The sequence below is a fragment of the Cydia amplana genome, chromosome 11 (genome assembly GCF_948474715.1).
Source record: "Cydia amplana chromosome 11, ilCydAmpl1.1, whole genome shotgun sequence".
In the NCBI taxonomy this organism is placed as follows: domain Eukaryota; kingdom Metazoa; phylum Arthropoda; class Insecta; order Lepidoptera; family Tortricidae; genus Cydia; species Cydia amplana.
Window position 1 is genome coordinate 10,527,855 of NC_086079.1, and position 21,981 is coordinate 10,549,835.

The 21,981-nt window shown below is 37.0% G+C and overlaps 5 protein-coding genes across 5 annotated transcripts in view; 4 read left to right on the forward strand and 1 right to left on the reverse strand.

Moving 5' to 3' along the window:
* The first annotated feature begins 403 nt into the window (after nucleotides 1-403).
* LOC134652218 (uncharacterized) lies at nucleotides 404-3,701 on the forward strand. The gene is made up of 6 exons (XM_063507384.1): nucleotides 404-582; nucleotides 1,045-1,212; nucleotides 1,759-1,992; nucleotides 2,265-2,420; nucleotides 3,118-3,271; nucleotides 3,497-3,701. The coding sequence occupies exons 1-6, from the start codon at nucleotides 508-510 to the stop codon at nucleotides 3,667-3,669; spliced, it is 960 nt and encodes a 319-aa protein (XP_063363454.1). The 5' UTR covers nucleotides 404-507; the 3' UTR covers nucleotides 3,670-3,701.
* A 1,280-nt stretch (nucleotides 3,702-4,981) lies between these two features.
* LOC134652219 (uncharacterized) lies at nucleotides 4,982-6,465 on the forward strand. Its single transcript, XM_063507385.1, has 2 exons — nucleotides 4,982-5,841; nucleotides 6,026-6,465. The coding sequence occupies exons 1-2, from the start codon at nucleotides 4,993-4,995 to the stop codon at nucleotides 6,437-6,439; spliced, it is 1,263 nt and encodes a 420-aa protein (XP_063363455.1). The 5' UTR covers nucleotides 4,982-4,992; the 3' UTR covers nucleotides 6,440-6,465.
* Nucleotides 6,466-12,144: 5,679 nt separating this feature from the next.
* On the forward strand, nucleotides 12,145-13,956 carry LOC134652220 (uncharacterized). Its single transcript, XM_063507386.1, has one exon. It carries the CDS (start codon nucleotides 12,146-12,148, stop codon nucleotides 13,928-13,930), a length of 1,785 nt encoding a protein of 594 aa, XP_063363456.1. The 5' UTR covers nucleotide 12,145; the 3' UTR covers nucleotides 13,931-13,956.
* A 1,806-nt stretch (nucleotides 13,957-15,762) lies between these two features.
* LOC134652479 (uncharacterized) lies at nucleotides 15,763-17,612 on the forward strand. The gene has a single exon (XM_063507672.1). It carries the CDS (start codon nucleotides 15,842-15,844, stop codon nucleotides 17,585-17,587), a length of 1,746 nt encoding a protein of 581 aa, XP_063363742.1. The 5' UTR covers nucleotides 15,763-15,841; the 3' UTR covers nucleotides 17,588-17,612.
* A 2,058-nt stretch (nucleotides 17,613-19,670) lies between these two features.
* LOC134652483 (ADP-ribosylation factor-like protein 4C) overlaps nucleotides 19,671-21,981 on the reverse strand; it is a 79,478-nt gene continuing 77,167 nt past the window's right edge. The window contains exon 4 of the mRNA XM_063507676.1: nucleotides 19,671-20,763. Within this exon, the coding sequence (XP_063363746.1) occupies nucleotides 20,060-20,689 (630 nt within the window). The 5' untranslated portion in view covers nucleotides 20,690-20,763 and the 3' untranslated portion in view covers nucleotides 19,671-20,059. The remainder of the gene's footprint in view (nucleotides 20,764-21,981) is intronic.

Below are 21,981 nucleotides of genomic sequence, written 5' to 3' on the forward strand. Positions count from 1 at the left end.
AAATTGCAGTCCACTACATATGATGCCCACGAAATACCCCTTAAAAACCGCATGCTTCGTTGTTCATACCCATGTAGGTTACAGGCGCCATGCGCAAGACCCATCAATTTAACCTATAATCATTGGTAGGGAGTTGGTAGGTACAGTTGGTCAAATCAAATTCTCAGTGAATAAGAACCACATAAGAACAAAAAAGTTTTTTTTTGGGTGCTATGGTGCTAGTACTATACTAGTGTAAGACAAGACAGTATGATTTTGTATGTCTATGTTTGAAATGAGACGGTCCTTTGACAAACTATAATAGGTATTGGTGTTGAATGGTGTTGAACTTTGAACCATGTTTGAACCTCATAACCAAACTCATAACTCATAATCAATCGGTTGCCATAGATACGCAATTGACATTTCCTCGCTTCTCCGAGTTGTGTTTATTTACAAATCATTGACATAAAAACTGAATATGTATTAAAGCTGCTTACTAATGGGGTTTGAATTGGTAACATAAAAATGCCCTTGTTGCCAGAACTTGACACAAGATCGGTTTTACATGTAGTCGAAGAGAACTTCCAGAGACTTGGCTTGGTAAGTAGTTTCACGTGTAATTGTAAACCTAGGTAAATGTGACATACAGTCTACAGTACTTTTACCTACGTAGGTAATAGGTAGGTAGGTACTAATAAAATAACTAGCTAACTTCACACGGATACGGTACGGTTTAGCCCGCACCCACAGTAGCACACGGGTCGAAAACTTTTTTAGTAGGTATGAGTTAAGGTTATATTATATCTTTCCTGTGGATATTATATGATGTGAGATGTGACCGTGGCTGGAACTAAAGAGAATACAACTACTACGTTTGCTGGAACTTATAGTTTTATACCTACTACGAGTGGGTTCCTACTTTACATGTAAGGTTTGTGCGGAAAGAGAAGAGTCGTGGGATGTACCTACTTATATCGGAACCATTTAGGAACCAATAATACATTCCACGCACAGACTCTAGATATAATAAGTGATGCTGATGGTATGATCTTTTATGCCCAGAAAACCTACGGTATACGAATGATATACATTGGCGAACACAAGGCACCAAGAGAAGCCATGATAGAGGAAATCGGCAAGACTGTTGATGCAGTAAATGGAGGTTACTGTGATATTAAAGTAACCGGTTTTCTACTCGTGTATGACAGTTATTTCGTCCATATTGTCGAAGTAAGTACCTATCTGTAGGTATTCAATATATTCAGGTAGAATTTCAAGCTCATAGGTACCTACCTATACTACTATAGGTATACATAAGATAGGTAGGTACCTACTATATAGGTACCATCACGCTCCGCGATTGTTGCGCCATTTAGGGTCCTAACTAAATTGGTTGTTCAATACTTACGCTATAGAATGTCCAATTTAGCAAGAACCCTAAATGGCATACACCTACAATCCCGTGTGGTGACTACCTACCTATACCTATATGTAGGTGCCTACTGAGTAAGAAACACAACAAAATCGGCCAAATGTGTGTAGGACTTCAGCGCCCTGCGTATTCAAAAATTATAGTCTATAAGACATAGACTATAATGTTTGAATATACCACTTAGTGGTCTATATATAAACTGTCCAGCCGAAGTACCTACACGACGACACACGAGTCTGTGAACACGGTGTAAGTAGTTATGAAGTGATGTCCAGTAATTTTATTTTTGAGGCAACTTAAGGTTCTCACTTTTCGACAATATTACCTACCTCAATTTGCCATAGGGATCAGAAGACACGGTGCACCGTTTGCTAAGGTTCCTGTTTAAGACGGAGGTGGACTGGATAGAAGCCATGGAACGGAAGGACGCGGAAGAACTAGAGGCGCTTCGGCAGGCGGCGCGCGAGGCGGAGGCGGAGGGCGAGCCCTTCGTGTGGCCCGAGGAGCCCGAGGAAAAGCCGGACCGATGCTTGTTCCGGAGGCTCAAGCTGCTAATGGTTTATCATTCCATACAAAGTGTACGTCATTTTCTGCTCATTTCACTGAGCAGACTGGGTAGACTGAATAGAATGAAACGTTGGTATGAATGAAAAATAAGAATAAATAAAATAATTATATAGACAGTATAAATTGATCCAATTCGCTCTGTAGGTAATTCGATTTGCCTGTGTCTACTCTAGTCTTTTGACTTACCAGGTGAACCATTTACTAAAGTTCAATGAGTGGGTGAACGCCACTTAGTACAGCTTAGTGTAAAAGTAATTGTAAATTGTAATCTTCCACCCCATAGTTCCTGTTCAAAGGTTGGAGCGGGATAACGGCGCGGCCGCCGTCGCTGGTGGGCGTGCTGGACATCAACGCGCCGCTGGCGCAGCACATGGAACAGCTGAAGATCTGCCTTGACAAGATCGCCATGCTGTGCACTCTCGCCACCGCTGATGATAATGTGAGCATAAAATATACTTAACAAAAACGGGAAACAGCTGGTTGGACTGGCGCTTCGAGGTCTCTGATATGGACAACAGAGGCTTAATACAAGCAGTAGGGTTCAATAGTCACTCAAAAAAAACAAACACTGATAGGGTTCGCTACTTAACTTGTCGCTGCGTTTATCCATTGGAAATTGTTATAAGTACCTACCTACATATAAACTTGTAGTTCTACGCCTATCATAATGAAAGATAGGTATCATATGTACGTTTGTGTCTCACCTTTTTGTCAGCGATTGTCCTTGGCTAGGCCGCCTGGTAACTGCAGGTGATAGTGGTGATGTGGTGATATGTCGTACAGAAGTTTCGAGAAGAGCGCTTCATTTATTACCTATAGGTAGATAGTTAGTTTAGGGGACTTATACGTTATACTACATTTCAAATACCAAGGCCCGATTGCACTTGAAACTTAACAATGGGGCTCATAATGTTTGCCTTTTGTTATCTAATTTGGAGCACTTCAAAATACTTCAAATTGGCACGCGTCGGTGCAATCTGCATTGTTTAAAAGGCGTTTAAGCAAAAGGGTCTAGCCAGGTATCTTTTGTTATCACTAATCCTATTGTTAACGCCCAATGACCGTCTCAAGTGCAATCTGGCCTTGGTATTTGAAATGTAGTATACCATTATCCGTATAATATTATCGTCCTACAGCTGTCGTTCCAAGGAATGAGCGCGGCGGACCCGAAGACTAACGCGTTGCCCGAAGTCGCACTGCTGGACCTTCTCCTACAGTCGAGGCACATTCCACCCCTGCGCGAAGTTATACACTTGCACCGGCGCGTCGACGACCACGAATTTTATTTCGGTATGTTGCTCTTATGTTGTTCTACAGGATACCAGCACAAAATTTCCCTTTATTAAATTTACCTTTCTCTAAGTAGATAGATTATGCTACCCGAACATCAAAGATCCTCCAACCTATTTGGTAGGTTTGAATTCCGGAAAATTCCGGATCAGAGGTACCTTAACATTTTTTCTGGCAGAATATTAAATTTAATTCTATTATGTACTTAAAATCGTTCTCTTACAGAGAAAGTGTGGCCTCTCCCAAATCACTTCACCCCAAGACTGCTGTACAAGCTAAAGGTGGACGATTCCTTCGTAGAGCCGCTGCCTGTCATGCCATGGGAACTGGTCAAGAAAGAGAAAACCGAGGAAGAAGAGGACCAGGAACGGCAGAGCGGTAGCTCCGACAGTGATTGAAATGTGGCTGTTATTTTGTATGATTTGCTTTTTGTACAGTCGCCAACAGATATATCGGAGCGGCCGAGGTGCTCACAAATATCTGAACACACCTTCATTGTCAGGGCGTTAGAGTGCGTGTTCAAATTTTGTGAACAACTTGGTTGCTCCGATATATCTTATGGTGACTGTACAACTAGGCCCCTATTTCACCACGGCGACAGGATGCGACAATTCGACAAATGTCACTGTTACTGACGTCACAGGCATCCATGGGCTACTGTTACCGCTTACCATCAGGCGAGCCGTATTCCTGTTTGCCACCATCATTGTATTATTTAAAAAAACTTTATTATATCGGCAAAAAACAGGTATTTCTCTTTCGAAGTTTATGATGATGATGATGACAATTCTCACACAATTTAATAGAACTTTCGGTAATTCTTGACAGAAAATGAGTTCTGTGTCGGAATTTCGTGACAATTGTCGTGTTTCTTGTGACAATTGTCATTAATAGCTTCGCAAAATAAGTAGGTACTTATTTATTGGCGATATAATGGAGTTTTTTAAAATTAATATGTTGGTGGCAAACAAGCACACTGCCCGTCCGATGGTAAGCGGTTACAGTAGTCTATGAAGGCCAGCTGTGACGTCAGTAACAGTGATGTCGACAATTGTCGCACCTGACACCGTGGTGAAATAGGGGCCAGACCCTTTGTGTAGGTAAATATCTTATTGGCTTGCTACACGCGGATCTCGTATAGGTACCAAACACGTAACTGGGCCATTATATTTAAATTTAATTTTATGTTAAAATTTAAAATTATAAGTATGTTATTTGTAACATAACTATTTCCCAATCTAAAAAAAAGTGTACAATCAGCAGCAGAAGTTGCTAAGCGTTCAACACGCTCTTATTCTCTTAACAATAAACTGGCGTCAAAATAATTTTGAACACCTGGCCCGCTTAGCAACTTCTGTTGCTGACTGCACAAATTAAAATGGCCCAACTCCACGATTAGCAGATGTAAATACGTCAAGTATTTTTTTTTGTAATGTTTTGTAAAAACCTAGTTGTAATAGCAATAGTTACCAACGAATTAAGTGGCCGTACTTTAACACCTTATGTGCATATACCTCATCTTTATAAAATAAATGTATTTGACGAACGAGTTTAAAAGACCCTAAAATTAATTTAGATAAAGCAGATAAAATTCAGGGATTACTGTAATTACGTAGATAGGTTGGATTAGCAAAAATTCATTGAATTCTCTTAATAGCAAAATAGCAGTGGTAACTATAGCAATATCGATCGTTTATCGGCATCAGCTTGTCGTGTACAACATGGATAAAACTCCAAATAAAAAGTTAATTCGTAAACAATCGAGTAAAGCAGTTTTCGGAATAAAATTACCACCGATTGAAAAAAATTACACGGATCACGATGTCAAAACAATCTTGGATGTCGACCCCGACTACTTTTCTCTCGTTGAAGGTAGAAAAATTCGACCGAACACCTCCATGAACAAGTACAAGGAAGATGTTAAAAATGTTGCCTTAAAAAGGACTCTTCGGGGATTTTTAACTGACGAAATTTTAAGGATAGACAGAGAAATGGAAAATGAAAAAAGTATTTACGAATCCGCGTCTGCCCACTTCGATGATTGTCAACAAAGTTTCGACAAATTTTTGGCTGACGATAATAACAAAACGATTGCTATTATGCAAAAATCGGATGGCTTGGCAAAAGATCTGGTAAATCAGACTGAGGAGCACAAACAGGCAAATTACGAGGTGGCAACCCTCAAGTCCAAACTGCAGTACATCGACGAAACTTTACTGATATTGCTGTCGTTCGAGAGATTCCTTCATACAGCTGCACCGATTTTGTGGCAGGAACATAACAATGTTCAACTGGACAGACATCACACTGAAATCATTGAAATGGATTCCAATATCTTCGTTCCTGTAAACAAAGATATAGTCAAAGAGCGCTTGAGTAAACTTTCAGCTCCAAAATTATATTTTGAGACCCCTGAGCAACTCTTGGAAATGTTTGAGTTGTTGGAGCACCAGAATCTTAATTATTTACTTGCTACAGAGGAATTGAACGCTGAAAAGAATAAATTACTAAAATCGAGAGACGTCTTTAAAGCCGCTTTAAACCAACAATTAGATTTCATTCAAAAAAAGGTAGGTACGAGATATTTTATTTATTGGCACCTAAAAGAAAGAATAATTTATGACGAAATAATATTTTTTCATACTTAATACCTACACCTTTCTTATTTTGTCTTATTAATGATCAATTGATCATTTAGAATCAGAATTTAAAATAACTCAGTTCTATCTATATAGAATGTTTAAATAATTTCAGATGGAAGGAATCGAAGCCATGATCGCAACGAATAAACATCGCGAGATTGAAGTTAAAGAAATATTTTACAGAATTCTAGCCGATAAATTAAAGTACATAGTGTCATCGGAGTGTGCTTTACAAGTATCTAACTACGTTGAATATACCTACGAACAACTAGTTGCTACTAATGAAACTAATCTCAGTCCTGTGGAAATGATGAGGGCTCTGGAGAACGAATATGACAATTTAATGCTAGATTTATCTACTTACGATTTGAACCTCGTGAAGGCAGTGGAGCACGAGATATATGAGAATGAGATAAAGAACATGAAAGACGCCAAAGAAGCAGCTAAACTTTTAAAAGACGTCGAAAAGCTGAATAGAAGATTAAAGTCGTCCTTTGAGCCAACAAGAAGGAAAATTAATTATTAATTGAATTTGATCTGAGGTGGTAGCTAACAAATTAGGTTTTTATTGGGATTAGTTCGTATGCCGTATGTACATAGTGTGTAATGCCAAAACTATGTCGGCCCATGAGTGCATGCTCAGTGTAGAGTTCTGTAGTTTCCCCAGTCACAACATGCAAACATAAAAGGTTTTTTTGTACATATATTATATAGATAAAAACTTAAGGCCGTGCATCGAAAAATAACAGGATCTTAGAAACGTGGCAGTGGCTAGCCCCGGAAACAAACAGTAGTGATTTTCGGATATATGTTTCTTGACTATATGATAAGTGATTTCGTAGTAGTCGAAACACGAATGCTTAAAATTTTCTCGATAGAAAATAAATCCAAACTTACGTGTTCATTTTTCGGTTTTAGTTTCGTGCAACTAGAAAACACATCCATATCCAGCACAATCCACCTTACAGCAAAGGTTTTCATCTCGTCTTAACTTTCAAAGAACTAAATATTAACTTATTATCCTTTACCGATGGATTTATTATCGATTTTTGATTTCATGAATTCAACAGCAAACGCCCATTTTACGCAGTTCGGTTTCTCTTTCTGTCATGCGTCAAAGTCATAAATGCATCCTTTATGCCAGTAATGTTAGATGGCCGTCGTGCCTCAAAGAGGTAAGACCTATGTCACTTCGCGCAGCGCTCCGAATTACGTAAAATTTTAATATCCAATAAACGTTGAGTCGTAACTCCATTGAGTAGTAACGGAATCGGAGGTAAACCTATGATGGTGCCTTCTTACAGGCCTATATGTTACGCATGTGTGCGTGTTTGCTTAGCTACGTCATGCTACGTCGAAATCTATACTCTTTGTCAGTTACAACGGGTTAGGAAATTTCGACAGATATTGAAATGTATCGGTAGCTGTTTGGTATATAGCCATCAGAATCTAACCGTAACTTTTTGCTTTATTTTTGTTTGAAAATAAAATATCTATAAGAATATATTTTTTGCTTTTTTTCTATTGTAATGATAAAAATAAATCTAGTATGTTTCATGCTCAAATAATTTAAAATAATTGAATAAATATTATAAACTAATTGATATTATTCGTTTTAATTATTATATTATTAAGTTTGTTTGAATAAAATATTTTATTTCAATAATACGAAAAGTTATTATATTTAAGTACCACTAAAAAAAGTCCCTACTTACAAAAACTCACTTGCACGGGCCGGGGTTCGAACCCGTGACCTCCGGTTTGAAAGTCGCACGCCACTACAATTTCACATAAGTAATTTACAATGACATGATACCGTGGAAAAAGTGAATATTACAATGTACTGTGTTACTATCATTTTATAGTTTATTTTGGCTTGACAAGGAGGAATGAGAAAAACGTGCAGAGCGAGAGGATTAAATCTCTCTGTCCCTTTCTTAAAGTAGCCAATCCTAATTATGACATCTGTTTTGATATTAATTCTTTGAACATAATTTGTCGATGTTCTTTTTTATATCATCGAGAAAGATTTTTATTAAAAAAATGTGTTGAATTTATATGTTTTATTTATGTTTTTTTGGCATAAATTTCATTACTTTTGACAAATTTTGATTGTGATGACAAACGATTTGATGTGAAACGATTTATCTAATAAAACTTCATTTAGTCGAAAAAAATAGTTGTCTACTACCGGGTGGAAAAAAATTATGGGCCCTGGAGGGAAAGTGCCTTAAAACCTTAAGTTTGCTCATTTTACTTAAATGAAACATTATTGTTTTTTAAAGAAACAACTGCATTCAAAGATTTTTGAAGTGAAAACTTCTTTAGCGGCGCTAGGCACTTTTTGAGGTGGGGAAAAAATGATAAACTCGAGACAGTGTAAGGCGATCATGTGACCGTAAGGTTTAGATGGCATTTAAATCAATAAAGAAAAACTCAATGACATTACATGAAAAAGGTTATAATCTTGTACGGGCTGAAATACGAGGATCTCACAGTATTATAACTTTATATCACTCAAATATAATTCAATAAAGCTACATCTTGATGAAATCGCTAATAAAAGTGAACTCTAGTACTGGTGAATAAAACTCAAAATATCATGACCAAATATATTTAGATGCGAGGTCTGCAAGGTAACTTTACAATTTCTATTCGAATTTTAAACAATTAACGCTATGAATTTGAATTTCGAATTTTAAACAAGCTCACTGACCAGCAATTTCGGAACCAAAAGTTTTCAATAGAAAGGAGGATGGGTCATTTATACATAGTGCTGCAGACATTTTGGACTAGTCATTGAGTTTTCACTTCTGTCGGCACTCCCGGAATGCAACACGTTGTTTTTTTTTTTAAATTCGCTTAGTCGCGCCCGGGAATCGAACCTACTTTTTCCACACTGTATAAAAGAACACAAATGCTTTTCTTCTGGTAACTTAAATGTTCTATCTATCTTGGTGATATGTCAATGCAATCAAATAATCTGAAAAAAAAAAAATAACCCAATTTATGAATTCCGTTCCTTCAGAAAAATGCGAAATGTACGTACAATTTTTAGGGATATCGTACTTTTCCCAGAGACAAATTTAGTTGGCTAAGACACATTTTCACTGATTTGGGGTCTGTACTAAAAATCTAACATAATATGATAAGGACTTAATCGTTTTAAGCTCAAGAGTGAGTTTTCCTAAAGCTTTTTCTAAAAATTATGTCTTTATTAACGTTAGGAGTGCACTGCAGCATGTCAAATGTATGCCAAAATGTCAAGGGAGAGAACAATAAATTAAGTTTAAATTCCACTTCCACTCATCAGCAAAGTGATATAAGTATATCAGCAGTTTAAAGTTATTTTAGATTACAAAATTAGCGCATCAAAAAAATCAAAGTGCATAGAAAAAAAGTCTCCTGAGTCATAATAAAATTGATGTCTCTTGGGTCACCAGAAAAGTCACCAGGGAGAACGATGACCCAAATCACATTTAAAAGAAAATGTAAATTTTGTGTACTACCTACGAACATTTTTCAAAAAACTATGTTTTTATAACATATTAGACCCAGGATAGATCTAATACCTCTTTTCGTACCCCGGATAAAATGGTCGGCGACTAAAAAAGTAACTGAAACGTTACGTTATTAGGTTCACGATGCCGCGTTGTACCCTTGCCTTCGTTGCGATATGTTTGGTAAGTCAGGAGACTTAAAAAATGAGCCATGATTTTGGGACATATTAACAAATATTTTTTTGAATATATATTAATTTTAGCGGACTTTAATAATTTACCAGTTAAATTAGATGTAAATACCTTTTTAGTTAATCGTTAATATGATATATTAGTAGCAGTAAAACACTTTATTGTACAAAAAGACACATAAAACATGAAAAAACACACATCCTTCGTATATGGTAGAATATATTTTTCACACTTATAAGTAAAAACCAAAACCGATACGCGATTGGGATACGCTCTTTTTGTATGGGATAAAAAAAAATCTCCTGGGTCACCAAGAAAAATCGACATATTAAAATAATTCAGTTCGTTTTTAAGTTCTAATCAGATTGACTTTTTGGTTATTTGAGATAAATTACAATAACGCTTAGATTTGAAAAACATGATTTTCTATTTTGTTGCGATCGACCCGGGTAATAAAAATACGGCGAAGTTGTACTTTTGTTTGTTGTCGTTGTAAAATGTATTAAAAAATAATGTAGGCTCCCCTGACAATTGAAATTCAAAATTATCCAGAAAAAGCGGCCAAGTGCGAGTCGGACTCGCCCATGAAGGGTTCCGTATTTAGGGGATTTATGACGTATTAAAAAAAAAACTACTTACTAGATCTTGTTCAAACCAATTTTCGGTGGAAGTTTGCATGGTAATGTACATCATATATTTTTTTTAGTTTTATCATTCTCTTATTTTAGAAGTTACAGGGGGGGGGGGGACACACATTTTACCACTTTGGAAGTGTCTCTCGCGCAAACTATTCAGTTTAGAAAAAAAATATGTTAGAAACCTCAATATCATTTTTAAGACCTATCCATAGATACCCCACACGTATGGGTTTGATGAAAAAAAATTTTTTGAGTTTCAGTTGTTCTAAGTATGGGGAACCCCAAAAAAAAATTTTTTTTTCTATTTTTGTGTGAAAATATAATGCGGTTCACAGAATACATCTACTTACCAAGTTTCAACAGTATAGTTCTTATAGTTTCGGAAAAAAGTGGCTGTGACATACGGACGGACAGACGGACAGACAGACAGACAGACATGACGAATCTATAAGGGTTCCGTATTTTGCCATTTGGCTACGGAACCCTAAAAATGAGTGTTTCAAAAAGGCACCCTGTATTCCTTACATAACTAAATAATCTCTTATTCAATAAAACATATAATTACTAAACACTGTGATTTATTTCAAATAAATGCAAATCGATCGGATAAAAGATATTAATACCTACCTATACAACAATGAATACGAGTACAGTCAGCTGCAATAATATGTTACACACCGAAGGCCGTTTTGCGGTAGATCATGTTAGATCTTATTTGTAGAGCCATAAGAGCGTGTCACATATTTTTGCGGCCGTCGAAGAGTAACATATTATTGCAGGTGACTGTACCTATGAAAAATTCGAGGGTTAAAAAGTATTTCAACCAAAGCATTTATAATAATAACGACTATGGACGCCTGCAACCCCAGGGGTATTGTAACCCCATAACAATAAGGTTGAAATTTGCATTTAGTGACCGCAAAGTCAGGTGAGCGTAATCAAGTAAATCTGTTTTCATCATATTTTATCAAAAATAATCTCTTTTCTGTTCTTGTGCTATTTTCTTATTATCAATACTCTTAACTTATATGCTATATACGCTGCTGCTTCTATGCTGTTAACGTCTTCCAAAACAACAATAAATATGCAGGTTTATGAATTAATTATTTTATTGTTTGCTATTATGAACAAGTAACAACGCCATCTGTTTCAATTTTTTCCGAATTTAAGTTTCTGGCCGACCGCAGCGACCGCGTATAATGGTAGTTAACTTCTGTAACGTTAGATGGTGCTAAAAGGTCACACAAACTTCACGTGGGGCGCGAAGCGTTTCCATGTGTGCGTGTTAGCGGGGAGGGAAGAACTAGCGGGCGTGGTTTACGAAGCGCCAGACGCGGCTGCAGTAGGCCCTTAACAAGCAAAATGGCGCATATACTTTTTTTTAACTTTCGCAGCGATCATTTCTGCTAACATTCACTTTAACAAAAACAAAAATCGGCCAAGAGCATGTAGGGCAGTGTAGGGTTCCATTCTGGCAGAATAGGCTTAACGGGGGCTATTAGTAAGTATAATGTACATTATAAGCATAAGGAAGTACCGCAGCTTTGTATGGGTTTTTACTAACACTGTCGGCAACATTGATATGTATTTGTATGTCCACCCATGCCAAATTGCAGCTTTCTAGTATTAAAGCCACTGAGCTAAGCCGCGGACGGACAGACTGGCGGACATGGCGTAACTATTAGGGTTCTTAGTTGACTACTTAAAAATTGCTTAAAAGCACATTAGTGTATCTAAAAAGGTTAAATACCTACAATTAATACCTAAAAAGAAGAATTGAATTTTTTGTATTGTGACATTTGGTAATCAATATGAAACTTTCAATTTATGCTATTTTTTCTTGTTGATTTGAGGCACATTATTTGTTTATCTCACTGTTATTTATATTTTTTACAAAGAATAATGTCGACAAAAAACTGTCTTAAAAAAGAACGCAAGCCTCTCGTACCGTTAAAAACACTCGACATAGTTTTCAGACGTCGTTATGTGAAAAATACCCAATACTACTTTACTAACAGAAAACATGCATTAAAGGAAGAACATGGAAAAGCAAGTCGGCCGTTTCGTGTGCCTAGAACCGAGAAATTACTCAGTTACATAAAGTACAGCGACAGAATTGAAAAAAATATATATAGAAAGAGGCTTTCCCAACCGCTGCACCTGAAAGACAATGTGAAGATAGCGGCGACGAGGGACTTGTCGAGACGGCTATTCATAGAGGAACCTCCCGACGATGTCAGGGCAGTGGTTGAAATCCACCCAGAATTTTACACTGTCATTGAAGGACGACCGTTACGAAGCTTTGACGATATCAAGGTATACGTTCAAAATATACAAAATTATGCAATGAATCGCCAACAAATAGGCTATCGTAGAGATTTGATAATGAAAATTGATGAAACTTTGGTAGAAGAAACTAGAGAGCACGACAAGATTGTAGAAAATTTAAAAAATCACATTAAAAACTTTCAAAAGTTTCTTACCGAAGATTATAAGAAGGCATGTGCTAAAATTTCAGCAGCAGAAATTGCCTACAATGCTCTTGTTGCGAAAAATAATCAATTTCTTGTGTTGGTTTCATCTATAACAAAATTAAATAACATTCTGTTCAAACTAGACGCGATTAGATCAGTTTTAAAAATATATCGCAGCTTTTTAATTTATGTGGCTCCACTTGAATGGAGAAAAGAGTATGACGAAAATCTACGATTGATAGCAAGTAAGTCAATTATATTTGTAACCGATACATTTAAAACCGACGATGAGATAGCAGAAACTGCCGATATAGACAAGATGGTGGACCAGGCTAAGGTAGAGCTGAGTAGTCCTCTAGCCCCACATTTGTACTTTGTAAAGCCTGAACAGATGATGCACTTGTTTAACACAATGGAATTACAAAGTAGAGAATATTTACAACAATTGGCTAAAACTGGTGATCCTTTTAAGCTTCTAATGCGCTCTATTAGGACACTTAAGAAAGTTACGAAAGTAGAACTCGAATACTTTCAATATTACATTGACAGTATAAATAGTCAAATAACTAGGGAAAAGTTAAACGAAATACATCTTGAAGAAAAGTTTTACCGTATTTTGAATGAACCATTTTACCACTCTGTCGCTAGTCCGGATACATTAAAGCTAAAAATTTGCATAGAATTCGTATACCAAGAGGTCTTTGGCAATAGTGATGAAGACCATGAAAATCTAAAAGATCCTATGAAAATCATGGAAGTAATGTACGAGGATTATAACCTGAAACTTGATTCACTGGACTTCAAAATAGTGAACCAAGCTCGAAATGACTGCTTTGCTCAGGACTTGACTATGATGAGAAATGCATACAATGCAGAAAGAGAACTGAGAGCCTTTAAAGAAATGACAAACGCTATGCATAAAGCGTTTTTGCCTCCAGCGTTATATAAAAGACCTGTATTAAAAAAGTTTGTTGATAAAAAAACGAGAAAAGCCCAAGCCTTGGCTGAAAAAAGAAAAGCGGCCGCATTATTGATGGGGGAAAAGAGAATTGCTCATAGGTTTAAAAGAATAACAGACGAAGAAAGAGAGGGGTTATTGTTATTTACGGAGTGGTGTGAAGGCACAGATCCAGTACCTTACTTGAAAACGTATTATCAATATTCTAAACCAGCCTTAGAATGGATGCCTCGCCATTCAATGACCGAAATTTAAATATCGAGAGGGGTAGGCAATGTGTAGTTAACTTGGCTGGCTGGGAAATTTAACAATCTGATATTGATTTGTAGCACTGCATTGCAGTAATGTCATATCAAGTTTAGATTTAACCTTTTGACCGCCATTTGTCCTACCAAATAAGTTACTAAGCTAAGGTACTAAGTTAGGATGGATTTTTTTAACAGGTCAGTAAGTATCCTGTTAATTTTTTTCACCACACCAGCTCGGAAAGACTTACTTTGCACTTCAAAAACTGATAGCAAAGTTGCATTTTATTCACATGTGAGGCAAAGTAATCAAATGCAAATGTTGAGTTGTTTTCTTATGTTTGCTGGTAGAATTGACTTTTAAATGATAATTTTGGATGATAAATATTTAATAACATTCATTTGGATTTGATTTGGTTTGATTTTGTTTGATATTTAACATTTAATATTTGCTTCGGGTTGATGTGGTGAAAAATTTTGTGTTTCACTCGGGGGCAAATTTTGTTTAACCCTCGTGCTTTGAAACCCTCGCAACGCTCGAGATTCCTTTTTTCGAACCACTCGCTACGCTCGTGGTTCAATTTTGGAATCTTTCGCTTGCTCGGGTATCAATATTAGCACGAGCGGTTAAACACAACTTTGCCCCCTTGTAAAACAAATAACTATTAAAGCTTTAAGCTAATTTTTAATGTCGCGCGAGTGTCTAAAAATACGTGAGTTAAATCGTAAAATTCTGTGCTGCTACCCGAAAATAGCCCGAGACTTTCCCTAACTTATTAATCAACGATAATTGGCAAGATAGTCAATTAGTCGGTGACAAAAACATCAATACTGACAAAAAAGCATTCCATTTCTATCCAGATTCAAAAATACATCGCCCAGACAAAGTCAGAAAGGAAGAGCTTTGCTTATTCAGCTCTACCGACCTTCTGTAATTGGAGTAACTTTTTTTAAATTTTTTAGTATAGTATGAATTATCTGAGATGATTTTTTCGGGCTCGGGCCCTAGTCTATTAAACAAAAGGTATTGTTTCCTTTATGCAGTGCTTACACCTGTTTACTGCTAATAGACCCTACTTAAGTAACGGGAAGAAACCCGTTTAAAAAGCAAATTTATCATTCTATTTATATGGTTCAAATTCATGAAACAACCCATTTGGAGATAACACGTTTTGTTATCTCCAAAGAAAAGACCACCCTGATTGTTCTCAGAATGAGCTGTCACATAAATTTGAACCTTAATACTATCACGATAGTTGCGTTTTAAACGACATGGTTACTTTGGCACGTGCTGAAGACCGCTCTTAAAAGAAACAAAGGCTTTTGTTTAACAGATTAGTGCTCGAGCCCGAAAAAATCATCTGAGATAATTCATACTATAAGAATCTGTACAAATAGGCATCTACAAATGCAAAAGCGACGAAAGAGCTTGTAGAAGTTATTACCTGACATACCTTAAGTAATTAGTAAGTTAGGAACGGTATTTAAATATCATCAGGAATAAATATTTGTGTTCATTCACACAAATAAAAAACGCCCTTACCGGGATTCGAACCCAGGACCATCAGCTTCATAGGCAGGGTCACTACCTACTAGGCCACAGCGGTCGTCAAAATTCCAAGACTATTTTTGCATAGCAGCACCGGATATGGTAGAATCCTCACTCCTCCTCACCAATCCTCACTGACCCGCTAAAAATCCACATTTCGTACTTATCATATAAACGACTTGAAAACATTAAGATTACTTTGACAACACCTTGACACTTATAAGAGTTGGCTTTCAAAAGGTTAATATTCGCATCAAAATCGCTTAAGGTTTAAATTAATTCGTAAATCAGGGATATTTTTAATTTATCTAGTTGGCTTACATTTATGTATTTTTACATTGATTTCATAATTATTAATATTCAATTATTAAAATGGAAGACGAAATGCGCTCGTTTATTATTAACATTCCGAAACCCATAGTTTATGCTAGAAAATCGGATCCTATGACGTGTACGGTTCGCCAAAAAACAAAGTTGCCTGTCTACGTAAGCAAACGAAAGCCGTCTAATATTTCATTACAAAAGTATTCTTTACCCGGAAGTAAGCCTTTGCCTGTGAATAAGTTGGAGAATGATGTACTGTTGTTACCATACAGACTGTTTTCAAAAAGACAAGAATCTGAAAGACATAAGACAAGATTAGCCATAAAAATTTATGATAAATATAAAATTGTCAGCACAGACCTGCGGAGGCGCTTGCACGTTGAATCCCTCCCTAACGAAGTCCAAGGATTGACTGATATTGATCCAAAATTCTTTGAGTATGTAAATGTAAGGCCGTTGTCCAATTATATCCCACTTTATAAATCACTGGGCCCTTCATTAAATAGTCTATTTAAAATTCGACATCATACTAGTTTTATAAAAGATTGCGTTTTGAGAATTGAATCTAACATGAGAAAAGAATTGCAAACATATGAAATCAGCGTACAGAGATGTAAGGAACAAGCACAATGTTTTGACACGTTTATATCCGAAGACTATCTCAAGTCAATGGTCTTCTTGAGAAAGTGGGATGAACTCAAAATGAAACTTAACTCAAAGGAAGCTGAACTGCAAAGTCTGGCGAATGATAAGTTCTACATTATGTCAAGATTGATAGGTTTAGACTATAGATACAGTGTGCAACAGAAGTACGGAAGACTGCTCTATTATCTATCCCCACCTACATGGCGAGCGAGTCATAGAGACTTTGCTAGATCGGTCGAGATAGAGAAGAAAGGATTTGATTTGGGATATTCTACTGATGATGATCCGTTTACTGTGATATTTGAGAAATTAAAACAAGAAAGCATGGGAAATCCTATCGCCCCGGTTCTTTACTTCCAACGGCCGAATGATTTGATGGATATGTTTGAGTCTATTGAAAAACAGCAACTGAATTATTTGACGTACGTTATTTACAGCTCACCTTACGTGAGGACCCTGAAGAAAGAATTAGTGTCATTGAAATCCTTGATCCAACAAAGTAGTGTCTCAGTTGTTAACGCTATTAAAGAATTCGAAGATATGCTGGAGAGAGAAAATACGAGATGCAACATAATCGAGGCAAAGTTCCACAAAATCCTCGAAGGAATGTTTTACGAGAACGTTGGATCTTTGGAAGTATTGAAAATGGGACTACATTTAGAATATTGCTATGAAAAGGTACTGAATGAAAAACCAATGAACACTGACTTGGTATCCCTTGCTAAAGTTTTAGAGTCAAGTTATATGGATTATTGGAAAGGTCTGGATGAAGTATGTAGTGATGACATAAAAAAAGCTGTTCAACGTTATATTGAACTGGAACGGACTAAAATGAGGAAAGCAAGGTTTGCTGCTAGAGAGTTACGTCTTTTTAGACGTCTGGAAAAGGAGTTGAGGCGCACTTGCTTGCCAAAAGATAGCCCGGACTTTATATCGCCGCCAACAGCTAAACTAAAGCAGAGAACAAAGTCTAGAATGAGCCAGGCGCCGCGGCCTCGCACCGTGACAGAAGCATCCCGAGAGTCTCTCACAGAGGCCCAGCTCGAATACTTGGCTCTATTCACAGATTGGACAGCAAATGAAGATCCAGCTAACTATTTGCAAGCGCTTAGCGAAGATAAGCACAAAAGGACAGAAACTAAATTTTAGTTAATTTAGACCTAATAATTATTGTTTTTGATCTTAGACCTTGCACCTCTACTACAGAGGTGCAAGGTCTAAGATCAAATCGTGTCCCTGAGTTTGACAACCAAAATAGATGGCGCTGTACTGCGTCATATGGTGATCACTCAACGGTATAATGTACAAAGCCTCTACCTACATCAATCGCGAATTTCAAGGCACGAATTTATATTAGATTTTACTCATCTTATACAGTCAATAAATCTTTGGTTTAGAGTTTAGACATTAATTCTAAAATGAAACACACTTTATTGAAAACAGATTTTATTTACGGGGAATCAATACGAAAACAACCTACATATAGCCTATTAATTCCACCATCAAACAAAATACAATTGGATATACTATATATAGATAATATAATAAAACAAATCAATTTAAATAACAAAATGTACATTTCCTACTCATATAAATGTTTGGTTTCTTGGTATTGACGAATAACTACTTGGAATTTACATATTTACAATGTTGACTAAACAAACTTGGTAAAAGCAATCCGCAAGACCTAAACTAATTGTAATGTTAACCTTAATATGAATCACTCCATAAATAAATTATATGAATTGCTAACTAAACAGCGTAAGTTGTAAACCTAATAATATCAATTTTGTGTTTGTTAGGTTAGCAGGTTACTACACTGGCGAAAAATTATACAATATGTAAAGTTAAATATGATTAAAGCTTTAAATGACCGAAGACCGAGGTATAAATATTTCTCCTTCACGTGCCTACAGATAGGCAGTGCAATACAATATACAAAGCACCAAATCAGGTAGGCTCGTATTTCACCAGATTGGTAATGGTCATCTGACAAGTGACACTGACAATTTCATTGGTGTTACGTTTCTGGGTTAGGCGGGCAGTGATGAGTGATGAATTGATGATATCTTGTGACCAGCGATACTCGTCGACCCAGAAATGTGAATGCATGATCACTATGGTCAGTGTCAGATGAAAATTGACAAGTAGCTGAAATAGGGACCGGGCGTAATATTTATTGACCTGGGCGTGTGACAGCAAAAACTCCTAAACTCTTAATTAGAGCTGACATGCGCCAATTTTGAACTACATTTATGCTAACGCTGGTTGATGTAATGAGCCCAAGAGCATGTTACGTAGGGCGAAATACAATATCGCCGTGGTGTGTTAATTCAAGTATCTACGAACGTTTGTCTGTTTGAAATATAAATCAGTGTGTTTTGCGCAATTTTCTTTCAAATCAGTTGCTAATAGAAAAAAAGCAGTAAAATGTGTATGCTCTTAGCATGGTCATGCAGAAAAATGGCCTACACTGTAAAAATTGTGCATTATGACAAGGTCCACAAGATGGTCACTTAATTTTAACTCCAGATAAAAATTCGGCCGGTGGGTCGATGTAGCTACAAGTTACAAAACAGGCCAACTAAAATAACATAATTTATCTAGATATTCCTTAAACTAAATACGCAAACGTTAAAATGCTTATTTAACAACGCAATACTTATCTACTCTTGTAAATTTCGTTATATTATCTTCCAAATTCGTTTATTTACATCATATATACATAGAGAAGACTCTCGACACAGAAACATTAAAAGCCTCTTTTAAAAAGTTATGCACATTGCACAAACATCTCATTTTCATGATAATGAATAATTATATATGTCTACATGAAAATAATTAAACTTCAAAGAGTTTTTTTAAAGCCCTTACGGTCTTGACAGATATTTATTAATTATTATTGTAGTAAGGTATCGCTTGATCGCCCTTGTACTACTAGAAGGTCATATTATTTTGGGATACAAAGGATCAAGAATTCAAGAGTTATTTGTTTGCTGAAAAAGTGTATAGGGAAAAATACTACGAATTCTAGAGATTACGTGTAACTACTATTTATAAATTATTGCACTATAGATATATTTAATTCAAGGTCTGCAGCTCGTCTGTGTAATCATACAAAATACAAAAATGGGTGTTCGGTTTAATTTCAACCAAAACGAATGAACTAGTTTTGAGTTGAAAGGGGATCACTTTAATTACAACAAAATGGCGATTAAAATTACTCATCCCAGCCATGTATTAACATTCTGAAAAGTCATAAGGTCACAATAATAGATGTCTAGATTCCTTCGTTCGGTTTTCAAGCCGTGGCCGTTATCTAGTAGACCGACTGACAGTATAATTAATTTATTTAGTTTTCTCCGCCTAGCTATTTTCAAAAGAAAATGACTAGTAGTTATAGTTTTATCAAAATATTCGTTTCCTTCAAAATGTTCAATATACTTGAGCAACATTGTGATGGAATATTTTCATAAGACGTTCCTTCATATCTACAGTAAAAACAATATTTGGTGTTACACATCGGACATACATATCAAATAACATCTACGCGATGAGCATTATCTTAACATTGTACATCACAACATTGATAATCGTAGCCATAAGTTTGACGCGGCCAGTTTATCTGACGCGTTTCTTCTGTAGCTTAGCGAGTTTTCTTCTCTTGAGTATCATCTCGTAGAGGGCGTCGAGGCCTTCGTGGAGGCCCTCGCCGGTGATGGCGCAGGCAGGCTGCACGTGCCAGGTGTGCGCGTCGCGCGAGCCGTGCGGCGACGCCACCAGCTCCTGCAGCCCCAGCAACTTCTCCAGTTCCCGTGGCTCTTTCGCTCCCGGCAGGTCCTGCTTGTTCGCCAACACCAAGATCGGCACGCCCGTGTTGTCCGGCGACTTCGCCGTCCGTATCAGCTCCATTTTGGCTTCCTCCATACGCTCTACGTCGACCGAGTCGAGCACGAATATAATGCCATCCGTGCATCGCGTGTACGACTTCCACAGCGGTCGGAGTTTCTCCTGGCCTCCGACGTCCCAGACGAGGAAATTTACTCCTTTGGACTTTCCTATGGTGCCTTTAACCTTTTCGCAGTTAAAGCCGATGGTTGGTACCGTGTTGAGGTACTGGTCGAACTTTAGCCGGTAGAGCGCAGTGGTCTTGCCGGCGGAGTCGAGGCCTAGCATGACGACGTGCAGCGTGCCTTGCGCAGAAGGCAGCGCGTCGAGCAGGCTCGAGTTCTTGCCCATGTTCGCACCCATGCTGCGCCGCCGCACGAGGCGGCTATCTCACGCTCTCGTCGGGTCGCAACATCACGAGGAGAACAGGAACTCACCTGAAATAAAGAAAATAATTGATTAAGCACACGAGTATGCAATGTATTTTGGTAATATGTATGTATAGTCAGCAGCAGAAGTTGCTACGCGGGCGAGGTGTTCAAAATTACGTTGACACGCTCTTATTCTGTTAACAAAAAAGTCGCGTCAAGATCATTTTGAACACCTACATCGCTTAGTAACTTCTGCTGCTGACTGTAGATAGTCAAACATGTCTTATCTAACGCACAAAAACGAATTCGAACTTGTCTCTCAAAATTTTTGGTAAATAGGTATCTAGTTCCAATGTCCGAAATGTTGGTGCGCGGTTCAGTTTCGACAGGAGCGCTGTACCTAATATGGGGATGCGGATTCTGTACTCGGATCCGAATTTTAAAGACAAATATCTGGGTGGCCGAGCTTCGCTCGGAAAACATAAAACCTCGAAAATGCGCATTTTCCCAGAGATAAGACCTAGCTAGATCGATTTTTCGCCCCCGAAAACCCCCGTATAGCAAATTTCATCGAAATCGTTAGAGCCGTTTCCGAGATCCCCGAAGTATATATATATATATATATATATATATATATATATATATATAGATATATATATAAATAAATAAACAAGAATTGCTCGTTTAAAGGTATTAGATAGATAGATAGATATGTGTTGGTAAACTCATTATGACTATTTGACTCAGGGAGGGGGTATTACCCTACATTATAACTGTGTTTTCGTGTGTGTCGTTTGTTGCTATTCTTGTATTTATGTAGGTATGGTGGTATGGTGGGACCGAAAACTCCCGTATAGCAAATTTCATCGAAATCGTTAGAGCCGTTTCCGAGATCCCCGAAATATATATATATATATATATATATATATATATATAAATATATAAATAAATAAATAAACGAGAATTGCTCGTTTAAAGGTATTAGATAGATTAGATAGATAGATATGTGTTGGTAAACTCATTATGACTATTTGACTCAGGGAGGGGGTATTACCCTACATTATAACTGTGTTTTCGTGTGTGTCGTTTGTTGCTATTCTTGTATTTATGTAGGTATGGTTAGAGTCCTGTTGCGCAAGCGGCTACATGCTTCTATTTATATTTTACTCGGAAATAGTGATTCAATAATGCGACTAACCGACCATAGTAAATCATTTAAATTTAAATTGAACCCTTTCATAAATATGTAAGTGGTTTTGATTTAAAGTTCTTACCAATTGAGAC

Excerpts from the sequence above, each read along its gene's own strand:
- LOC134652218 (XM_063507384.1), top strand. The coding sequence starts at position 508 with ATGCCCTTGTTGCCAGAACTTGACACAAGATCGGTTTTACATGTAGTC. Across the intron at positions 2,421-3,117 it reads TCGCCACCGCTGATGATAAT|CTGTCGTTCCAAGGAATGAG; the intron begins GTGAGCATAAAA and ends ATCGTCCTACAG. Across the intron at positions 3,272-3,496 it reads CGACCACGAATTTTATTTCG|AGAAAGTGTGGCCTCTCCCA; the intron begins GTATGTTGCTCT and ends GTTCTCTTACAG.
- LOC134652219 (XM_063507385.1), top strand. The coding sequence starts at position 4,993 with ATGGATAAAACTCCAAATAAAAAGTTAATTCGTAAACAATCGAGTAAA. Across the intron at positions 5,842-6,025 it reads TAGATTTCATTCAAAAAAAG|ATGGAAGGAATCGAAGCCAT; the intron begins GTAGGTACGAGA and ends AAATAATTTCAG.
- LOC134652220 (XM_063507386.1), top strand. The coding sequence starts at position 12,146 with ATGTCGACAAAAAACTGTCTTAAAAAAGAACGCAAGCCTCTCGTACCG.
- LOC134652479 (XM_063507672.1), top strand. The coding sequence starts at position 15,842 with ATGGAAGACGAAATGCGCTCGTTTATTATTAACATTCCGAAACCCATA.